The 23,099-nt window shown below is 45.3% G+C and overlaps 2 protein-coding genes and 1 non-coding gene across 4 annotated transcripts; 2 read left to right on the plus strand and 1 right to left on the minus strand.

Moving 5' to 3' along the window:
* The first annotated feature begins 2,164 nt into the window (after positions 1–2,164).
* TRNAR-UCU lies at positions 2,165–2,237 on the plus strand. The gene has a single exon. It is a non-coding gene; the product is annotated as a tRNA-Arg (tRNA).
* A 2,558-nt stretch (positions 2,238–4,795) lies between these two features.
* On the minus strand, positions 4,796–13,337 carry LOC124686940 (general transcription and DNA repair factor IIH subunit TFB1-1-like). Of its 2 annotated transcripts, XM_047220815.1 has the most exons (20): positions 13,207–13,334; positions 12,485–12,563; positions 12,076–12,149; positions 11,898–11,961; positions 11,485–11,623; positions 10,807–10,882; positions 10,621–10,716; positions 10,444–10,488; positions 9,755–9,811; positions 9,423–9,578; positions 9,274–9,339; positions 8,976–9,099; positions 8,494–8,550; positions 8,288–8,412; positions 8,005–8,196; positions 6,945–7,058; positions 6,662–6,739; positions 5,818–5,865; positions 5,559–5,627; positions 4,796–5,211 (listed from the first exon to the last, which is right to left on the minus strand). In XM_047220815.1, the coding sequence occupies exons 1-20, from the start codon at positions 13,279–13,281 to the stop codon at positions 5,131–5,133; spliced, it is 1,815 nt and encodes a 604-aa protein (XP_047076771.1). In that variant the 5' UTR covers positions 13,282–13,334; the 3' UTR covers positions 4,796–5,130. The 2 variants fall into 2 exon arrangements, with proteins under 2 accessions (XP_047076771.1, XP_047076775.1); XM_047220819.1 differs by lacking the exons at positions 4,796–5,211; positions 5,559–5,627; positions 5,818–5,865; positions 6,662–6,739 and having other exon boundaries at positions 6,951–7,091; positions 13,207–13,337.
* Positions 13,338–13,627: 290 nt separating this feature from the next.
* Positions 13,628–14,540, plus strand: LOC124653988. Its single transcript, XM_047193038.1, has 2 exons — positions 13,628–13,789; positions 13,941–14,540. Exons 1-2 carry the CDS (start codon positions 13,628–13,630, stop codon positions 14,538–14,540), a joined length of 762 nt encoding a protein of 253 aa, XP_047048994.1.
* The last annotated feature ends 8,559 nt before the right edge of the window (positions 14,541–23,099 follow it).

Consider the following 23,099-nt stretch of genomic DNA (forward strand, 5'->3'; position numbering starts at 1 on the left):
CATGGGCCGGCGGCGACACGGAAAATTCCGTTAGACATGCCCATAGCGGTATATGGCAGGAGATATGTAACTTAATTACTCCCCATGTACGCTTTATCATTTATAGCATGTTTGGCCATAACCCTACTAAAACTAAGTACCTTCAAGTGTCCTAAAGTTTAAACTTTCACAAAGATGCATGACGCGTGATGACCCACAAGTATAGGGGGTGTATCGCAGTATCTTCGATAAGTAAGAATGTCGATCCCAACGAGGAGCAGAAGGTGTTGACAAGCAGTTTCGATGAAGGATTCACTGTAAATGCTCACAGACAAGTATTTAGGGGTTTTGATGTAACATATGAATAAAGTACGAGTAAATAAAGTGCGAGAGTAACAATTGCAGCGAGTGGCCCAATCCTTTTTAGCACAAAGGACAAGCCGGTTTGTTTACTTATAATGACCAAACGTTCTCGAGGACACACGGGATTTTAGTCTAGTGCTTTCGCTACATACGGCTAATTAATCTTCATTGTTTTGATAAGTGTTGTGTGGGTGAACCTATGCTAATGTACCGCCCTTCCTAGGACTAATACATACTTGTGATTATACCCCTTGCAAGCATCCGCAACTACAAGAAAGTAATTAAGATAAATCTAACCACAGCCTTAAACTCCGAGATCCTCGCGATCCCTCCTCGCATCGATATACCAACGGGGGCTCGGGTTTCGTCACTCCGGCAACCCCGCAATTGGCAAACGAGTACAAGATGCATTCCCCTAGGCCCATAAAGGTGAAGTGTCGTGTAGTCGACGTTCACACGACACCACTAGAAGAATAACACCACAACTTAAATATCATAACATTGAATATTACTCAACCATACTTCACTACTAACATTTAGACTTCACCCATGTCCTCAAGAACTAAACGAACTACTCACGAGACATCATATGGAACATGATCAGAGGTGATATGATAATGAATAACAATCTGAACATAAATCTTGGTTCAACGGTTTCACTCAATAGCATCAATAACAAGTAGAAATCAACACCGGGAGAGTTTCCCCTATCAAACAATCAAGATCAAACCCAAATTGCTACAGCGGTGACGAGGTGCAGCGGTGGAGACGGCGGTGATGATGATGAAGATGATGGTGATGGAGATGGAGATGATGTCCAGCTCGATGACGGTGACGATGGCGTCGATTTCCCCCTACGGGAGGGAATTTCCCCGGCGGATTCACCGCCCGCCGGAGAGCTCTTTCTCTCTCGGTGTTCTCCGCCCCGCAGAGGCGGTTGTGGCTCTTCGCGACGTACCCCTTCTGGCTTAGGTTTTCGGGACGAAGGAGTACGCGAAGAAAAGGAGGCGAGAGGGGCTGTGGGCCCCTCTCCTCATAGGGCGGCGCGGCCAGGCCTTGGGCCGCGCCGGCCTATGGGGTGGGCCCACCTCGGGTCCCCTCTTCTCCCCTTCCGGCTCCCTTCGTCATCCGGAAAAATAGGAGTTTTCGTGTAATTCCCGTCAATTGTTGATCTTCCGAAATATTGCGTTCGACGATGCTTTTTCGAGCAGAATCCTGGCTCCGGTGCGCGATCCTCCAATAATCATGAATCATGCAAAATAGATGGAATAACATAAGTATTATCTCCAAATATGAAATATATCAATGAATAACAGCAAATTATGATATAAAATAGTGATGCAAATTGGACGTATCAACGCGTCGATAAATCAATGATGTGGGGTGAGGATAAGAAAAGAAAAAAGACTTACAAGATAGTTCAAATAGCTAGCAGCCTCTTGGCATGGTGGTGAAGCTTTGAGGGACATGATTCTATCCGCCAGATGCATATCTTGGTGCTCACCACATAGGAAACGCGTGGATATATATACATCCAAGAATTTCAGCGAAGTTCATAAATTTTACATGGTATTATCTTTTCTTTTTGAAAGAACATTATCAGTGATCTTCATTCAGTTGTAGAATGTGGTATGATGGAAATTGCGCTTGGTGTATTTGACGATTGCTCTTCTTTGTTGATATCGAAAAATGGGGACAGCTGGGAGATCGACGCGTCCCGCATGCTGCAATGCTCAACGAGTCCATATTTTGGAATATGTAAGCGTGGATCTGAACTGTTTGGAACGTAGTAATACCGTTTCATCGGTAAAGTTATCAGCAAGCGCCCGTGGCCTAATGGATAAGGCGTCTGACTTCTAATCAGGCGATTGTGGGTTCGAGTCCCACCGGGCGTGTTAATATTTTTATTTTTTTGCATTTACTCTCTCGACCCTCCGCCCTTTTGCTGTGAAAAAGAGCAAATAAGTTGGTCCCACCACTACGCTGTCATTTCTGCCCTTGAAAGCTGTGGGGTGTTGAAAAGCCTTGGTGGCAGCACGCAGCTGCTACAATCGATCCAGCTCCGGTACAAGGACGGCCTAGCTACACAGCTACCAGTGCCACTACCATATGTCCGTGTCTGTCTGGCGCAAAAATGGCATCCTGCTCTCTCCCCGTTTCGTCCATCAGTCTCGCAGCTAGCCTGCCTTTCCGCCTTTCGGGCAGCTGCGCAGCCGCAGCGCAGGCACGTCTCGCCAAGCTAGCAGCAGCGACGTGTCGACACTGGGAACCAGCAGCGAAAGCCATCACTGGACGCACTGCCCAGCGTTGCCTCATCACATGGTTTTCTACCGTGAACATCACACCGTTTGCAAACCATAAGAGCATCTTCAACTATGACCCCAAATAGTTGCCGGTAGGAGTGCCGGCACCTCCGTTTGGGGGTGCCCGGCACAGCATCCTCCATTTGGTGACGTTGTTCCCACACCGGTGTCTCCTAAACGGCGTCCCTCTTAAAAAAAATCTTTTTTACAATATTTTGAAACAACATATCAATCACATTTTATTCATACTATATTCAATAATTCATACAATCACATAAATAGAATTAAATTATTCATGCAATCAAACAAACTAGTACTTAAATTATTCATACAATCAATCAAACAAACAAACAAATAGTGCTTAAATTATTCATACAACCAAACAAATAAAAATAAAATCATGCATTGTTGGCGGCTCCTCTCCTCGCCCACAAATGCGCAGCTAGATCCGCCTTAAGTTGTGCATAGACATCTGCATCTCGAATTTCATTATGCATATGAAGAAAGGCAGCAAATTCTTGGGGTACATACTCTACCTCAGCAAGTGGCCCTTGATAATCAAATGGTTGATCATCCTGCACAGGTTCGTCGCGCTCGCTTTCAATGATCATGTTGTGGATGATCACACAAGCGTTTATCACCTCCCACATCTGAGCCTCGGACCAAGTGAGAGTAGGGTACCTGACAATGGCAAAACGCTGCTGAAGCACCCCAAAAGCACGCTCAACATCCTTGTGTGCTGCTTCCTGGTATGTTGCAAAATAGGTTTCCATCTCGTTTGATGGAGAGGAATTGTCTTCACAAATGTAACATACGGCGGGTAGATACCATCAGCTAGATAGTACCCCTTGTTGTATGCGTGGCCGTTTACCTCAAAGTTCATAGCAGGAGTTTGTCCCTCAGCTAGCCTGGCAAACATCGGAGAGCGCTGCAGCACGTTGATATCATTGTGTGTTCGTGCCATGCCAAAAAAATGCATGCCAAATCCAAAGCTCATGGTCTGCCACAGCCTCAAGAATGGCATTGGTTGTATCTGGAGGAGCTCCGTATGCAAGACAGTGCATTGCAGCGGTGCACTTCTGAATTGAGGTGAAGCCCCACAAACCTGTGCAATCTTGCTCGGCCATGAAGTAATTGACGTACTCTCTGACGCCGTAGACAATCTTCAAGAACAGGTCCTTCTTCATCCTAAACCGGCGCCGAAATTCCTTCGGCGAATGAGTCGCATCGTCGGTGAAGTAGTCGGCGTCAAGCAGCATTGCGCCGGCTTGACAATGTCGGTTGATGTTCCTCCTCTTGCCTGGCTTTGAGCCGCCGTGACGAGGCACGACGAAGAAAGGCTGGCGAACGCGCAGCATGGTCGTCAGAATCAGCTGTTGTTGTTGCCACCGGACAGCCTCAGCGTTCTGCTCCTCCGTGAACAGCTGCATCATCATCTCGTCGTCGATGTCCATCGCAGCAATCGAACGAACACCTTGCGGGCGGGGCGGTTGTGTCGTGGTGGCGGCGAGCTCTGTTCCGGGCGAAACAGCGGCCGCTGGTCGAGGGGGTGGCGGCCATGTTGATGGACGGCGGTTCCTAAACATGCGGCGGTGTCTATTGCAAGCAAGGGCGCAGCGGCGACGGTGGCGATCTAGAGGGGTGGGAGTCGACTCGGGCGTGGATAAGAGACGGGAAATGGGCGCGGGTAAGAGACCCATGCTCGTTTTCTGACGTTCCGGGAGGCGCCGACGCGTCCCATTCGCGCCCTTGGCCAAAGGCCGGCACGGGGTTGCCGGCGATTCTATTAGGCTCAAAAACTAGCCGGTGCCGTTTGGGGCACACCGGTGCGCGCCCTTGGCCAAAGGCCGGCATGGGGTGCCGGCGATTCTATTAGGCTCAAAAACTAGCCGGTGCCGTTTGGGGCACACCGGTGCAAGCCTAAAAACCACGCCGGCCCCCAAATCGCTATCAGAGCCGCTATGGGGGCGCCGGTGGAGATGCTCTAAGCATACACCAAGAACAATACGTTGTTCAGATGAAACCTGCATGTACATTGTTGTATTGGTTGTATTCCATACTTTTGTACCACAATGTCCATTGAAGATTGTACTGAGTAGAAGCTGCACAGCCTTGTAACGTAACTTATTTTGGAATAAGCATACTGCATACACCAGGTACAAACAGCGTATATATATGTTGTAATTGTCCTTTTCTTAGGATTTTCTTCTCCTGTATAATCGTTTGCACATTGCAACCGTGAGGGTTGCCCCAGGTACATGCCTCAACCAACACGCAATACAAAATTGGCATGTCCAGGATGTTCCTTGCATCACGTGTATTTATGTAAATAAATAAAACAACAGGGCAAAATCGAGCCTCGGGGGGTGCCTCTTGAAATGCAAGCTCATAAATGGGACAGCAATCCGGCTAGAGCTCGTGGGCGCAGCGGCCCTCGCGCTCCAAGAGTAATCGAGTCGAATCCATATTGTGTGGCGTTCTCTGCTCAAAACCCGTTGGGCCTGCTCCCAACCTTTGAAGATTTCTGCTGCTGCTCGAGATCATGGCTGAAGGCAGCATCCAGCGCCTGGAAATAATATATAATCAGCTTGCTGAAAAGTATCAAAGGAAACTAGAGTCCATGGTGATTCATGTGCGTCACGTGGTTTACTAGGTGATGAAATGAGGATGAAGAACAGGGAATAAAAATAAAAGCAGTAAAAGAAACACTTGCTATGATCAGTGTACTTCTGCTTTATTAAGGAAATAAGCAGAACTTTTCCCCTCAGTTTAAAGAAAATACAAATATGGATGCATCCAGTTAATTCATGAGAAAGGAAAAGGGCATAGTTTTCCTCTGCATCATCACAACAAACTTCAGATCAAATTCTTCAGCGCATAGTAATGATATACACGGTAAGGAATGGTAGGAACCTGGGTCATGGGCTTCACAAGCTGAGATATTTCATGTCTTACATCAGGCTGTGCTGATTCCTTTATATCCTGCAGTACAAAGTTGCACATGAAATCTCTCTGTCACCAACCTTTTAGCAGCAACATAAGCAATTCCATAACAATGCATTCAAATATAATCCGAAGACTGCATCAGTAAACTCAGTAATTGCACGTTTTAGGGGCATCAGAAAAGGGTATATTAAAATCCATGTATCAACTGTGCTGGGGGAAGATTTACCTGTAACTTCTGATATATCTGTGTCATTGCGTCCTTCACCCTTTGAACCTGAGGACAAGTACATAAACATTGAAGCAATTGATACTAAAAAGAATGGGTCTGAATGTTTTAACTACTCCCTCCGTCCGTTAATAGATGTCCAGCGGTTCGTCTAAATTTGGATGTATCTATGCCTAAAAAATGTCTAGATACATTCGAATTTAGACAAATTTTTGACATCTAAAAATGGACAGAGGTAGTACATCAGACAGTTCATCATACTAGCAGTCCTACCAGGTCGCTGGACTTCCTAGAATTAGTGAAAAAACTGTAGACTATAGTGGAACAAGACCATCAATCCAGACATTCTTGATTTACAGTTAAGCTATGTATATCAATACTCGATTATATGTAACACCTGCTATTTTCTAACAATTGGTTTTTTATTAGAATCAAAATGCAGTATGAGAAAACCAAAAGCAAACCGAGTTACCGAATACATTTTATAGCCAACAATATAATAACAATAACTGGTGGTGGTCAGTTTTGATCATAAGTTCATGATGGTACAACACTGCATTTAACTCCATAATTATTAATAGTGAGAAAACAGACAACAATGTTGGCAACACATCAAACTCAACCAGCAAAGCTGCTCGTTTATACTTGCATCCACACTAGTTAACACAGCGCTTTTAATGTGCAATGATGTTCTTCTCATTCTTGAGAACGAGGATAACTACATTCCCATAACCACTTTATGAACCAAAATATAGCTAGCCACTAAGCTAATATTACAAAGTTCCGCCCAAATACTTCACATTGGCTAGAAAGTAGTGCAAATAAGATAGGAATGATGATACACCTTATTATAAAGGACTGTGGTTGTTATAGGGTATGATGACCAAAAATGGCGCAGCAACTCCTGGATAGCCGTCCAATGCTAAAAAAAGTAGATAGTTCACAAGAAACACCGTCAATACAAGAATAAAATGTACATACAAAACCTTCTAGTACAGTGAGATGATTTTAGAACAGTTGAACAGAATATACATACAAAAAAGGTACATCAGGCCAAGTCTGGAAAATAAATATTCTAGAGCGAACTGAAATTATAGTACATCTGCCTAAGACATAAAACAACTCACATCCATAAGTTCATCTCGCGTACGGTGTGGAAGATGACCAAGGAGACTGTCTTGTGGATTCTTCAGATTAAGCCTCCGCGAACGCGAAATTCCTTCGTTCAATTCATTAAGAACCTAGGCCCATACCATGCAGGTAGTTAGGTTTTCCTGCTCACGCAATTTAATAGCTTAAGAGTAGAGAAGCCACAGTAGCAGCAATACAACATCATGCAAAATATGTGCTAGTACAGGAAAAATTGGGAAAAAATGAATTACTGGAATGTTGATGACATGATAAGTCCAAGATAGTTCACACTAAGAATTGGAAAGAAACAATAAGAATTGGAAAGAAACTCTAAGAATTGGGAAGAAACTCTAAGAATTGGGAAGAAACAGTAAGATTGGAAAGAAACTCTAAGAATTGGAAAGAGATGGGATAAATGGATCGCTCACACTAAGAATTGGAAAGAAACACTAAGTCAAACTAGTTCTTTTTTTTACCAGAAAACTGTAGGGCATGCCCCTACAGTAAACTTTTATTAAAATATTTACACAAACATACAAGCTTTCTCAAAACCATATCTACATTGACCCCACGACAAAAAGGGAGATGAAACAGTACGCACAGGAGCAAAAAACATAGAGGATAGGGGTGCAATGCTGTACCCCCATAAGTCAAACAAGCAAAATAAACTAGTACCAGTTTTCTAAACCAATTTTTGTACATTCCCCTGGATTTCATAAGTACTCCAACAAAAAGAAAGCATCTCGGTTAATAAAAATACGTAAGCTTGTACCCGTCCATTCACAGATCAGCTATAGTTGTTAAAGCAATGCCCTGGTAAAAGGTAGCAGAAGGCTTGTTCTTTCTTACTCGAAGTTGCACTCAGGTGCAGCCGTTTTAGAGCTAGGTGATATTCTCTGTGTAAATCAATATTGGATCTGTTCGATATGGACCTAATACTGAATCAGCTCTATTTACAGAGCTGATCTTTCGAGAAGACGTGTCCTATACACAAAATTAACTATAGAAGATATGGATTTGGGATCATAGGATCAGGTCTCAAGTAAAACTGTTTACCTTAAGGGCCACATCTGACTGAAGAACTGGAATGTTCAATTTATTATCTTTTATCAAAGACATTTGATCCATCAAATGACGGAATGCGTCATCTGTACTCAGGCTGCAGCTGCGGGCCTTTCTTCCCTCATTACTGCCACCTAAAGGTCTCAGAGCATTTGCTTGCTGGGAATCAAAATATTCTCGAGGATCCTATAAGACAAGGAAGGCATAAGAATCCATAACCTGCAATATATTACTGTGGCTGATATATCTGTTCTTAAGACATATGAACCATCTTTACCTTTATACAAAGTGGTGCATATGGGAGACTTCGTGGAGCTTGCAAATCCTCTATCTCAGTCATGCGGGCCACCTTTAACGATCTCTCATGACTAGTATCCTCAGAAACAGAACTTGAAGGTGGTTCTGCAGTATATAACTCATCAGCATAAATAAGAAACTATTTAAGGTGAGAAAGAAAACACACACAGCAATATAATTTCTAACCCTTCTTGGACCTTGCAAGTGCTTCAGCCACAGTCTTCGTATCAGTTGATTCGACATCTGCAAAAGCACGCATAACACAATATAACCACCTTAGGCACTAAAAACATATAATGCCCTGAGTTAAACAGCCAATAAGTAACTGCAGAGCTAGAAAATGAAACCTAAAGGCAGAATTCCTCCGATCCAAAATGGAAAGCCACCAACACAAAGTAACCACTACAAGTCTACAACGTTATAGTTTGCAACCAACCAACAATTTAGGACGATTGTTTTGTACTATTGCCGTGTATTATCTTTCAGGACTTGGTTAATGAAGAATTAGAGCCAGAATACATAATTCAGATGGATAGGAAGTCAGAATAAAGAAGTGTAATTGCAGAAGAACTGTTAGCAATTAGCATACCCAAATATCTGGGGTCAGTATCATCTCATAATAGTCATAGATAACATGAAAACTTTTTGGTTAAACACAAAACTTCTACCTGTTGATCTCCCTTCAAGAACAACAGCAGCATGCCGATTCAGATCCTGAGAAAGCGTTCTCCCAGCCAACTCACTATCAGCATCAACTGTCTCTCTGCTGCCATCACGGAGAATCCCATGATCCTATATGACAAAACAATATAACACTTTTAAGATAGGATAGGTAGTTCATGAGAGTACAAATTGCGAATTTGCGATCAATAAATAGCAGAATAACTTGTTCATTGCGAGAAAAGGATAAACCGCTTGGCCTTGTGAAATTGTAGACATAACAAAAAGGCAACAACACAAACGCACCGCAAGATGGATGTAGTCATCCCCTGCATCTGCCTCCATGTCTAAGGTTGGGTCTACTCGTTTTATCTGTAAACAAGAATTTAGTCACTAAAACAAAAGAAGAATCTCAAAATATGCAGGATTACAACAATATGCAGCTAGAATCATACCTTGAGCTTTGCCTCCTTGGCAAGTATATCATCATTTTTCAAGAACATAGCTAATTCCTCATCTTCAGCAGCCTCAGCTTTCGCCGCTAAAGTATTTTTTGTCCTAAGTAGATACTCAGCTCTACAGTATTTTGTCCAAAAGTCCTTTTCCGACAACTTTTTGTGGACAAAGTGACATGAGAGATGAAGGAAAAAAACAAACCTCAATGAGAATACAAATTCACTTTATACCGATACAGATATATTGCAAAATTAACTTAAACTTAAGCCGAGACTTCCTAAAGCCAAGGGCAAGCACATGAAAACTGTATAAACAAATATGCAGTATCTACCTTCTTTGGAACATAATCTAAAAATGCCCGATGCACGGCTGGCTTTTCTGCAAAAATCTGCAAAACATCGAAAAATATACGATGTTCATATCAAGTTATTTGTTAAAGACGTCTAAGTGTTGCAAGTTCTCAACATCCAAATTAACAATCGTCGTTTAGCATATATACGGTTAATAATGTATGCCAGGTATACTAATATTGTTGAGGAGATGCAGCCCAGCTCAAGGACCAGAATAAGCCCTATTTGAGCAAGGACTATAGTTACAAGGAATCCTGATCGACAGGATTGAGATACGGGGTAATGATGGGTGTGGCCTCACGGGTGGTTATAGGTGTGGGTGAAAACGGGTAATGTTCTTCTTGGCAGTCTTTTAAATGTAGCCCCATTGCATCTGGGTAAATAACTAATGAGGACTGATAATGCATTGATATAATCTAATTGTATTTGGAGAATGAAATGAATAACTGAATAAGAGCAGAATGAGAAGGAAGGGGACAACTTCTAGGTATGAGCTACGCAGTACTATATCAAAACAATTGTTTACAAATCCCATTGCCAGAAAAGCAGATATAGCTTTTCCTCAAAACATAGCCTTGCACTTGTGACAGTTGAAAAAAATCAAAATGATGCTAGCAGGCAGAGACCTGCATTTGGACGATGGTTCGTGACTAAAGTAGAAAAAACGTACCTGATGGATAATCTCAGTAGTCAGACTGAAAGTAACCTTATTCGTCTGTAAAGGGTTACACATAAAGTAGAAATGAGTAAACTAGCATCATGAACAATCACCAGTGTTATTCATTTATAACAGAAGCAATCATAATATACCATATATCATGGGCCCGCAACAACAAACACAGCATACCTGCCCATCAGCGGATGGCCTAACATCAGCTAGCATGGCACTTTTGAAACCTGGCTTTTGTTTTGATGCTTTGCTTGCTTCATCATCAAGTAAATTCTGCAAAAGGCCTTATAAATACTGGTTTCAACTGAATAAATCACACACAAGTACACCATGAAACAAACAGAAAATGTATACGTGCAGTACCTTCCTTGTGGCCCAAAATTCAGACTCTTGCAGAACATTTCCAAGAACAAACTTCTTATGTAACTTCTGTAATTCACTGCCAAACAGAAAAGAGTTCAACAAGTCATTAATAGAAGATAAATATGTTCTCCTCATTACAAATATTTCTGTATCATTCTATCTTTTGACAAATTAATCAAAACAACTATGATTCATTAACCTAGCAGCATGAACATGGTCCTGAGGTGAACTACTGATACAATGTATCTGAATGACAGTCCATATCAAGATTGTTAGGTGGAATGAAAACATTTCAACATCTGCACTTCATTTAGGCTCTTTAAAAGATATACAGTTACAACTTACAACACATATAATGCATATCATTCTCGACCTAGCAGCTACACTAAAACAGCTTCATGATGTGGCACAGACTTGCATCAAAAAAGACAGGTCAGTAAAGACTAGCAAAAGAGCGAAAGTTTAATTTACTCTTTAACTTAAGTGAACCTGCGAAAGCCAAATATATACTTCACAAGAAAAAAAAATCCCAGAATCGGTTGATAAAAAAAAAACATGTAAGAGCCCAGAAAATTACTAAAGAGAGCAAGTAAACTTAGACCATTGCGTTCATCATCACTACCTCATGTTGTTCTCAGCAGAAGGACCAGGCTGGGGTGTTAGAAATAATCACATTACCTGTCTTCTCGCAGCAATTTCATCCGTCTTTCCATTTCGGCAGAACTGAGCTGATCTGGACCAGTTGACGCAACTGATTTTTCAGGAGGTGCATTTGGTCTAGGAGGTACAATACCCTGATGTTTGCCTAAAACCCTAGCTGAAAGGACAATGTTATCAGTTACCTATGCGCTATGTTGGCAATAAGTGTATAGACTAGAGGCGAAACTCCAAAACAGAATAATCACAGTAGGCACCAAAGGTAACATTAGAAAACCAAATAGTCATCTATCTAAACAGAAAAATCAGTTCCGAAACAATGTATCTGTTTATAATTATAAGCATGTGATATACAGTTTTTACATAACAGCGTACTAAAACTAAGTCTGGCAAAAAACAATGTTGCAAATGGATTATTCTGAATGAGCCATTACCTACAAAGTCGCGGCATGAGTCACGGCTACCAACGTTATCAAACTCAAACATGTAGCCACCGCCCTAAGAAAAGAAAAAAAGCATGCACATCACAATCACATCGGTGAAAGAAACAAATTTAGAGCATCTGCCTGTAAACCAGAACACAACGGGATGCTTCAAGTTAACTGATCATACCTTGTCAGAATCTTTTGAAAGATTCAATAATGGTGGTGTTGATTTGCTCCCATCTACTTTGTTGAACTTGTGACCTGAAGCACATGGAAGAATAAACTCCAAAATTACCATCAAGCATATTCGTAATGTAGATGAAATCAATTTAAACTGTTTCCTCAACCACTATGCATGACCTACTCCGGCACAGCTTAATATGTAACCTTGGATGTATTTATTCAGTTACTATGCAATTCTTCTTGTGTATATAATTTCAAAAGGCTCCACAGTAAATCACAAACCACATCCAGGAGATGCCCACAAATCTACACAGTTAACAGTCTCATGACACCACTTCAGTCATCGGGACAATGACAGTTCTTTGATTTTGTATTCCTGAAACCAGCACTACATATGGACAGAAGGTAGGTACCTTTGATGGTCCGGAAATCGACATTGAGCTTCATTAGAGAGCGTGGATCGTTAGGAGTAAATGTTAGCTTATCCTCACTCTGCAATTACAAGAACAAATGATTGATTCGATTTAGATCATCAGGCAAACTCGTTAATCTTTATGGTCAACTTGCAAGCATTAGCAATTTAGCAGTTGCCAAGAAAGGAATGAAGGAAGTAGCCAAACAACTACTTTGATAAGGATAATTTTAGCAGGAGCTGAGCCCCCAATTTCTTTAAGCAAACTGGATGATACAACTTTTTTTTTTAGATAAAAAGGGGTGAAACCCCCAGGTTCCATTAAAATGCAACCAAAAGTCACAAGGATCCAGCGAGCTGTGAACCTGGATGATACAACTTGGAGCGTGAACTAGCACAGTCACAACACTATGAGCGAATGAAAGATCATGTTTGGTACACAATGTTGTTCGACTAAACCCCAGCGCCGGGCGACCTATACACATATAAACGATGTGGAAAGCGTTCCTCCGAAGATCCAAGCAGCGGCGTGCTTCAATTCGTTCCGTGTCGTATGGAATCAGAGACCTACTCGAGATTAATCAGTTGGGAATCCGAACAACAATCTAACCCCCTCCCCGACCCACAACCCAGCGGCCGAGCAGCAAAAGCAACGGCCGAGGGGGATTTTCAGATGGGAGAAGGCGGAGGAGCTGGAAACTACGAGTGAGGACGGGAACGCACCATCCGGAGGATGCCGATGGTGCCGGGGTCCCTGACCGTGGTCTTGTACTTGGCGCTGATCGTCATAGTCCCCATCGCCCCCTCCTCCTCGTCGCTCTCGCCGGGGCGGGGAACAGGCGAGGTAGCTAGGGTTTCTCTCGCCTCTCTCCGGGGATAAATCGCCCGGCTGGTCGCGTCGCCTCACCGGCGCCGGCGCCGGTGCTGATGGGGGTGCTGTGGAGTAGGGCTTGGTGCGAGGCCGCGCTGCTGTGCTACAGTCGAGACAGGTCGTGGGCGATAAATAAAAGGAGAGAAAGAAGAAGCCTCATATCGGCCCAATTACTGTGCGGGCCGGGTCTGAGATAAGGCCCATTGAGCTCAGTACGTACTTGTGTTCTGTTCTCTTCTTCCTCGGGTAGAAAGCAGAGAGGCGGGCAGAGAGATGGGGAAGGAGGCGCTGGACTACGTGCTGGTGCCGCTGGGGCTTGCGCTGATGGTGGGGTACCACGCGTGGCTTCTCCTCCGCATCCGGCGCCGCCCGACGACCACTGTCATCGGCGTCAACTCCATCAACCGCCGCATCTGGGTCCGCCACATCATGGAGGTTTGTCCGCCATTAACCCACCGCTCCCATTCCTGCCGGCTTCCGATCGATCACCATGTCTCGCGACGCCATTGTTTTTCCGGCGACTCTTGATCGTCTCGACTCCCGAGATTCGACATTTGTTTGATCGATCGGTTCGACATGCATGCAGGAGCCGTCCGGGAAGCACGCGGTGCTGGCGGTGCAGACGATCCGGAACAACATCATGGCGTCGACGCTGCTGGCTTCCACCGCCATCACGCTCAGCTCTCTCATCGCCGTCCTCATGTCCGGCGGCTCACGCGGCGGCGGCGGGGGCGGCCTCCTCCCGGGCGCGCCGCTCGTCGTGGGCGCGACGGGGGAGGAGGCGCTGTCGGCCAAGTTCTTCGTCATCCTCGTCTGTTTCCTCGTCGCCTTCCTCCTCAACTTGCAGTCCATCCGCTACTACAGCCACACCAGCACCCTCGTCAACGTCCCGCTCCGCGCGCACCGACTCCGCCGCCCGGGCCTCGCCGTCGACTACGTCACCGGGACGCTCAACCGCGGCAGCTACTTCTGGTCGCTCGGCGTCAGGGCCTTCTACTTCTCCTGCCCCGTCTTCCTCTGGCTCTTCGGGCCCATCCCCATGTTCGCCGCATGCACTGTCATGGTCTCCGCGCTCTACTTCCTCGACGTGTGCGAGGATTGGGAAGAGGAACACGATGGCGACCACGGTGTGAGCGGTGATCAAACCTCAGGACAAGGGAAGAATGTAGGGGAGCAGCAAGTGTAGATAGCACTGATGGTGGATCGAAGAATCTCCTGTCAGGTTAATTAGATGGCTAATGTTTCTGTTTTGCAGAATGATTAGATTAGATAGCTCATGATGAATAATAAATTGATAAGGGCATCTCCAGCTGCGCGACGCAAACGGACGTTGAGCCGTCGTGACCGAAAATGCGTCTGGACACTCCTCTAGTGGGGCGACGCAAAGTAATCGGGCCGTCCGCGGCGACGCAAACCTAGCCCAAATATGCGTCAGGTTTACGTCTATGCGGACGCTGAATAGTCGCGCCGAGCGTCCTCCTTCTCGTACCAGGTCCCGCAAGTCAGGGACAGCGAAAGCGACCGCTTCGATTTACTTCTTTTTCCCCTTCTTTGCTGCCCTACTGCGACGGCACCACCCCAACCCCAGCCGCCGCCGCAGCGCCGCAGTACTCGTCGTCCGGCTCGATTGTCGCCGCGCGGGAGGGCAGTATCGTACTCGGGATTGGCTCCGGCGCGTACCTGTCGGCTGTTTTGGGGTCAAACGTTGCCGGTTGCGCCGTCCTTTCGTGCCGCCCACGACCTGTTCGGTCAATTATGCCGGTAGATTTCTTCTCCTGTTTTCGGCGCTATTGTGTGTGGCCATTGATCCACAGTTCGTACCCACGCAGATGGACATGTGACAGATGTTGCAGAAGTTCCACGCCGAGGTCGTTGACTCCTCTTCCGACGAGGAGTTCGATCAGTCGACGCAGACATTGGCAACTACTGCGGCCTCCATGATCCACGAGTTCACTTCAAATGAGGGGCCGGTGCACCGGGGCTTTGTCAAGGGCCGCTCAAAAAACCTGCCGCGCAACAGAGTGGAAGGGCAGCTTCGGCTCCACAAGGACTACTTCCACCTCACCGATCCGGTGTTCAAGGAAAAATGTTCTGGCGCCGGTACAGGATGTCAAGGGAGTTGTTCATGGTCATTCTCCGGGGCGTTAGAAACTACGACCCCTACTTCCAATGCAGGCCCGATGCAACAGGTGCGCTAGGCTTCACCTCCTACCAGAAATGCTCCGCGGCTATTCGCATGCTATCATATGGAATGACTGCTGATATATTCGATGAGTATCTTCGAATGGGTGAGAGCACCTGCCTTGAGGCCATGTACAGATTTTGCCGAGCCGTGATTGCCGTGTTCGGACAGTATTACTGTAGGGAGCCAACTGTTGAGGATACAAGGCGGCTGTTGTCTATCAACGAGTCTAGAGGGTTCCCAGGAATGATTGGCAACGTAGTTTGCATGCACTGGGGGTGGAAGAACTGTCCATTTGGATGGCAGGGTCAGTACAACGGGCATGCGGAGGGACGGACTGTCATTCTTGAAGCTGTCATATCTCAAGATTTATGGATTTTGGCATTCATTCTTTGGCATGGCCGGTTCCAACAATGACATCAATGTGTTGCACCGATCACCGGTTGTCAACAGGCTCATACAAGGCAAAGCTCCCTGGTGAGCTATGAGATCAATGGAAATGAATATGACAAGCATATTATCTTGCTGGTGGCATCTACCCTGACTGGGCCACACTCGTGAAGAGTCTGTAATCCAAACTCCGAGAAGACGAGGAGGTTTGCCAAGATGCAAGAGGCTTGCAGGAAAGATTTGGAGCACGGATTTGGCGTGCTCCAAGCTCGGTGGGCAATTGTCCGTCACCCGGCAAGAACATGATCGCTGAAGACCATGCATGAGGTGATGACATGCTGCGTGATCATGCACAACATGATCGTTGAGAACGAGCATCCTGATGGCCGCAATGAGAACCACTGGGACTTCCAAGTGAGTTATTTGCGCCACTCCCCGGGGCTTTATCTTGGGAGAACTATCTGCATATGAATGTAGAAATCACTGACGAGAACGTGTGCAAACAGCTGCAGATGGATCTGATTGAGCATCAGTGGGCATTGGCTGGACATGAAGACCATGCCTAGAGGAATACCATCTTATTTTTGTGTAGACTTTTTAAAATTTGGAAGTATAAGGACTATGACTTCGCTGAATCTCTTTATTTTGTTGTTTTCAAACTTCATATTTCATGCCGACGCGGAAATGCGTCGGGCCGCTGGAGGCACCCCAGGCGCAAACGGACGCGCGGACAAAAATGGTTTTTCTCGCGTCTGTCGCGCGACGCAAACGGACGCTCGCGGACACCGATTTGTGTCGCGCCGCTGGAGATGCCCTAACAGAACACCAAAGATTAGACAACTTAGAGCATCTCCAACAAACATATGGTACCTTAGGGTCGCTAAAAATAGTATGCAGCGTTGGGATTTTTTTTAGGCGCCGGAGCGTTTCTAGGTTTTCCCGCGCCAAAATATACAGCTTTTACTAGATGCGCTAAATATAGCGCCGCAACTTTTACATATACATCGATTGAAAATAAGATCAAACATATTACTAAAATAGGTTTATAAAATAATGACAAGAACAATTGAACGTATACAATAGAAACATCTAATCGAAGAAGTCAATGTCTGGTTCCGACGACTCCAACGGTTCGCTCAAGAACATGTCCAACCAACGGTCGTGGTCGTCAAACATCGACAGCCGGCTTCTTGCGCCTCGATGAACCGCTTGCCCGTGCGAATGTCGTCCTTCTCCGCCTGTGCTCCGCCTTCTTCTGCGCGAAAAAGGCGCGCTCGTCGCGGACGTCCTGCGGGAAGGCGACAAGCCACGCCTCCATGGCGCGTTCATCCGCCTACGGAATGGTGAGGAGGCGCTTTTAGCGGCAGCACTGCTCGGCGGTGACGAGGCCGTCGAAGCCGGCCAAAAATTCCTCCTCCGCACACATAGTCTCTGAAGTTCAGTTGCTGCCAGGGCGCCATGCCGCTGCGTCGTAGGCGCGCGCCGCCTGCTCGACGATGTCGAACGTCCCAAGGGTGAGGCGCATGCCGTCGGCGCAGATCTCCATGTAGAACGCGCCGCTCGGGCGGGTGCGCACGCCGATGAAACCCGAGGAGTTGCGCCGTGGGGGCATGGTGGCGGCGGCTTGGCAGGAGTGAAGTTTCAGTGCGGTTGCCGACGCGTCGCGCGCCATTTTATACCGCGCGCCAAATCTTCCGCGTGCGTGGCGCTAAACTGGTGGTTTTTGGTGGTTTTTACTGCGCGGCCGCGTTTTAGCGCGCTTGTTGGAGATGCTCATAGAGAACAGCTAAACAAGTTATCTTAATTATGATAAAGGAAGCGAGTTGCAAGGCCCAGCGCTGTGATTTTTTCAAAAATTTCACAGATCTATTAATAATCATTAAAGGTACTATAAATAGGGTAACAAATAATAAAAATTACAAATAGAGTTGCAAGTTTTGTTCTTTTCAGAAATCCACGTGGTGCCTCACTATAGGATGAAAATAGAGCTGAAAATATGATAACAAACGGTACCACCCACTTTTGTTCGTTTCTGCTCCATTTTCATACTTAATTAAGGATAACCGAAAGTACTTCCTCCGTTCGGTTTTAATCGACGTGAGGGAGAGAAGAAATTAAACTAGTGATTGCTTTGTGCTGAGTCAATTAAATACGGACAGAGGTAGTACAACGGAACACACACGTGTCTGGTAGAAACGGTGGATCCAAACCAATGTTGCACCATCAAAAATCTCCTTCTGCTTTGCGGACCTCGTAGGTGTGTCACCTCGAACGGCGAACAATGTGTCTTTGGGGCACATCGGTTGGGACCAATCCATGTACAACTCACCGGGCTCTAGGTCGGGCACCTCTAGTCAACGCAATCGAAGGAGAACGCCAGACATGCATTCTATATTCCACGAGCCTTGTTCCGGGTGTCATGCCTTCTAGACCGTGCTAGCGCCATAGACAACACCATTGAAGTTGCTTGTCATGAACACTCCTGTACAACCCTCTTGACTTCGGAACATCACCGAAGTGTGAGCCGTCGAGGCGGCGATGGAGCTAGAGGACAAAAATCCCTCAGATAGGTCGCCGCCGCCTCATCGACCTAGTCTGGAAAGACCGATCTCACCGCATCGAGAAGCCGGCGAGAATACATGACCCTAGGCTCATCGACGAGACCAAGGAGAGCCTCGCCGAGGTGGGATTGGAGCCCTCGTAGTGTTAGATTTTGTGCATGGAAAAAAAATAGCCCTACACATACCACCAAGATCTATCTATGGTGATGCAACCTACAAAAAGAGGATCGAGGAGACTCACCGAGAGGATGCCGATGAAGACTCCAAATGCCGCGATCCCTGACCTAGGGGCTTCTGTCCAGGACACGAGGACTTAATCTCATCCTTGCTCCAAGAATCGAACGGACGATTCCTCCGCATGTATCGATGCATATAACTGAGCAATCTAACATGGCTCTGTTGTCCAGGACATAGTCATTTCGGTGAAAGTAGTGTTGCCTTACGTATGGTCGTGGAGAAAAATCGCGCACACGGGAAAGGGAGAGAGTGCCATGCCAGTGAGTTGTCCATTCAGAGGCGTGGGAAGGGGGAGCTACGTCTATATAGGAGGCCAGGGGAGGGGCGAGGGTTGGTTGTCGCCTTCCTTGGTCTCATCTTCCTCTAGCCCCCCCCCCCCCCGGGGTGTTGGCCAGGGGCCTCCCAAAACCCTACCCATACCCCCTCCTCGTCGTTTGAGCTACATTGATGTGGCCCTTCAGGGGGCTCAGGGAGAGGGGAAGCTAACCAATATGGGCCCCTAAGGGCCCATTAGACCATCCTTGAAGGGTTGAGACATTTCAGCCTCCTCTCTCTTCCTTCAACTAACTTTGAGACCTTTCTCTTGAAGTTCAGAAACCCTTATTTATCTCAAATAAATTGCCGGAAAATTCCCGAAAAAACACCGAAACCATTTTGATCACTCTGGAACATTTCTGCATTGTGCTTCTCTCTCATAATCAAGGGGTATAGCTCTCATACTTTCATAACCGATCGACGATTGGATAGAGGAAGTCTTAGATATTTGATTGGGAGAGAAGTTGTTTTGCAGGGAAATATCTAGAGCAGGTCCTCAAAATCCTCCACCATGCAACGAATCGGCACTACCTCTAATTTGTTCAGGTTCACCTCAAGGCAAGTGTTGAAGAGATGAATCACTCGGCCCCTCTCTCTTCTCTCACAAACACACACACACACGTACACAGAAACACTCTATAGCCAAGGAATAAGAACAAGCTTTGTCGTGACCTCTCCCTTGACACCCACAGTGGCGACATTTCTCGTGTTTCTGTCTTCTGCGGCGCTCTTCTCCCAAGAACTCTTCTCTAACATGCATGCATACTCACTCTTTATAACCTTGATACGTCTCCGACGTATCGATAATTTCTTATGATCCATGCCATATTATTGATGATACCTACATGTTTTATGCACACTTTATGTCATATTCGTGCATTTTCTGGAACTAACCTATTAACAAGATGCCGAAGAGCCAGTTGCTGTTTTCTGCTGTTTTTGGTTTCAGAAATCTTAGTAACGAAATATTCTCGGAATTGGACGAAATCAAGACCCAGGGTCCTATTTTGCCACGAACATTCCAGAAGACCGAAAGGGATACGAAGTGGGGCGACGAGGCGCCGCCACCATAGGGCCGCGCGGCCAGAGGGGGGCCCGTGCCGCCCTATGGTGTGGGCCCCTCGTCAGCCCTCCGACTCTGCCCTTCCGCCTACTTAAAGCCTCCGTCGCGAAACCCCGATGCGAAAAACCACGATACGGAAAACCTTACCGAGACGCCGCCGCCGCCGATCCCATCTCGGGGGATTCCGGAGATCTCCTCCGGCACCCTGCCGGAGAGGGGATTCATCTCCCGGAGGACTCTACACCGCCATGGTCGCCTCCGGAGTGATGAGTGAGTAGTTCACCCCTGGACTATGGGTCCATAGCAGTAGCTAGATGGTTGTCTTCTCCTCATTGTGCTTCATTGTTGGATCTTGTGAGCTACCTAACATGATCAAGATCATCTATCCGTAATACTCTATGTTGTGTTTGTCGGGATCCGATGGATAGAGAATACCATGTTATGTTAATTATCAAGTTATTACATATGTGTTGTTTATGATCTTGCATGCTCTCCGTTATTAGTAGAGGCTCGGCCAAGTTTTTGCTCTTAACTCCAAGAGGGAGTATTTATGCTCGATAGTGGGTTCATGCCCGCATTGACACCGGGACAGGTGACGTAAAGTTCTAAGGTTGTGTTGTGCTGTTGCCACTAGGGATAAAACATTGGCGCTATGTCCGAGGATGTAGTTGTTGATTACATTACGCACCATACTTAATGCAATTGTCTCGTTGTTAGCAACTTAATACCGGAGGGGGTTCGGACGATAACTCGAAGGTGGACTTTTTAGGCATAGATGCAGCTTGGATGGCGGTCTATGTACTTTGTCGTAATGCCCAATTAAATCTCACTATACTTATCATGACATGTATGTGCATTGTTATGCCCTCTCTATTTGTCAATTGCCCGACCGTAATTTGTTCACCCAACATGCTTTTATCTTATGGGAGAGACACCTCTAGTGAACTCGTGGACCCCGGTCCATTCTTTAATACTGAAATACAAATCTGCTCGCAATACTTGTTTTTACTGTTTTCTCTCGCAAACAATCATCTTCCACACAATACGGTTAATCCTTTGTTACAGCAAGCCGGTGAGATTGACAACCTCACTGTTTCGTTGGGGCAAAGTACTTTGGTTGTGTTGTGCAGGTTCCACGTTGGCGCCGGAATCTCCGGTGTTGCGCCGCACTACATCCCGCCGCCATCAACCTTCAACGTGCTTCTTGGCTCCTCCTGGTTCGATAAACCTTGGTTTCTTTCTGAGGGAAAACTTGCTGCTGTGCGCATCATACCTTCCTCTTGGGGTTCCCAACGAACGTGTGAAATACACGCCATCAAGCATATTTTCTGGTGCCGTTGCCGGGGAGATCAAGACACGCTGCAAGGGGAGTCTCCACTTCTCAATCTCTTTACTTTGTTTTTGTCTTGCTTTATTTTATTTACTACTTTGTTTGCTATATGAAAAACACAAAAAAATTAGTATACTTGCATTTACTTTATCTAGTTTGCTTTATTTACTACTGCTAAAATGGCCACCCCCGAAAATACTAAGTTGTGTGACTTCACTAGCACAAATAATAATGATTTCCTATGCACACCTATTGCTCCACCTGCTACTACAGCAGAATTCTTTGAAATTAAACCTCGCTTTACTAAATCTTGTTATGCGAGAGCAATTTTCCGGTGTTAGTTCCGATGATGCTCGCTGCCCATCTTAATAATTTTGTTGAACTATGTGAAATGAAAAAGTATAAGGATGTAGATGGTGATATTATTAAATTGAAATTGTTTCCTTTCTCATTAAGAGGAAGAGCTAAAGATTGGTTGCTATCTCTCGCCTAAGAATAGTATTGATTCCTGGACTAAATGCAAGGATGCTTTTATTGGTAGATATTATCCCCCTGCTAAAATTATATCTTTGAGGAGTAGCATAATGAATTTTAAACAATTGGATAATGAACATGTTGCTCAAGCTTGGGAAAGAATGAAATCTTTGGTTAAAAATTGCCCAACCCATGGACTCGACTACTTGGATGATCATCCAAACCTTCTATGCAGGACTAAATTTTTCTTCGCGGAATTTATTGGATTCAGCTGCTGGAGGTACCTTTATGTCCATCACTCTTGGTGAAGCAACAAAGCTCCTTGATAATATGATGGTTAATTACTCTGAATGGCACACGGAAAGAGCTCCACAAGGTAAGAAGGTAAATTCCGTTGAAGAATCCTCTTCCTTGAATGATAAGGTTGATGCTATTATGTCTATGCTTGTGAATGATAGGACTAATGTTGATCCTAATAATGTTCCGTTAGCTTCATTGGTTGCCCAAGAAGAACATGTTGATGTAAACTTCATTAAAAATAATAATTTCAACAACAATGCTTATCGGAACAATTCTAGTAATAACTATAGACCATATCCTTATAATAATGGTAACGGTTATGCTAATTCTTATGGGAATTCTTACAACAATAATAGGAATACACCCCCTGGACTTGAAGCTATGCTTAAAGAATTTATTAGTACACAAACTGCCTTTATCAAATCTGTTGAGGAAAAGCTCAATAAAATTGATATTCTTGCTTCTAAGGTTGATAGTCTTGCCTCTGATGTTGATCTTTTGAAATCGAAAGTTATGCCTAATAGGGATATTGAAAATAAAATTGTTACTACAGCAAATGCCATCCAAGTTAGAATTAATGAGAATATAAGATTAATGGCTGAACTGCGTGCTAGGTGGGATAGAGAAGAAAATGAAAAACTAGCTAAAGAGAAAAATGTAGCTAAAGTTTGGACTATTACCACCACTAGCAATGCTGATGATTCACATGTTGCTGCACCTCCTACTATTAATGGTAAAATAATTGGTGTTGGCAATGTTTCTACTCCTAGTGCAAAGCGCGCAAAATTACTCGAAACTCGCTTGTGATAAAACTCGCTGAAATTTTTTCCAACCTTGGGGATGATAATCCCATTGCTTTAGATTGTAATGATTTAGATTTTGATGATTGCCAC

This window comes from Lolium rigidum, chromosome 1, assembly GCF_022539505.1.
Source record: "Lolium rigidum isolate FL_2022 chromosome 1, APGP_CSIRO_Lrig_0.1, whole genome shotgun sequence".
Lineage (NCBI taxonomy): Eukaryota > Viridiplantae > Streptophyta > Magnoliopsida > Poales > Poaceae > Lolium > Lolium rigidum.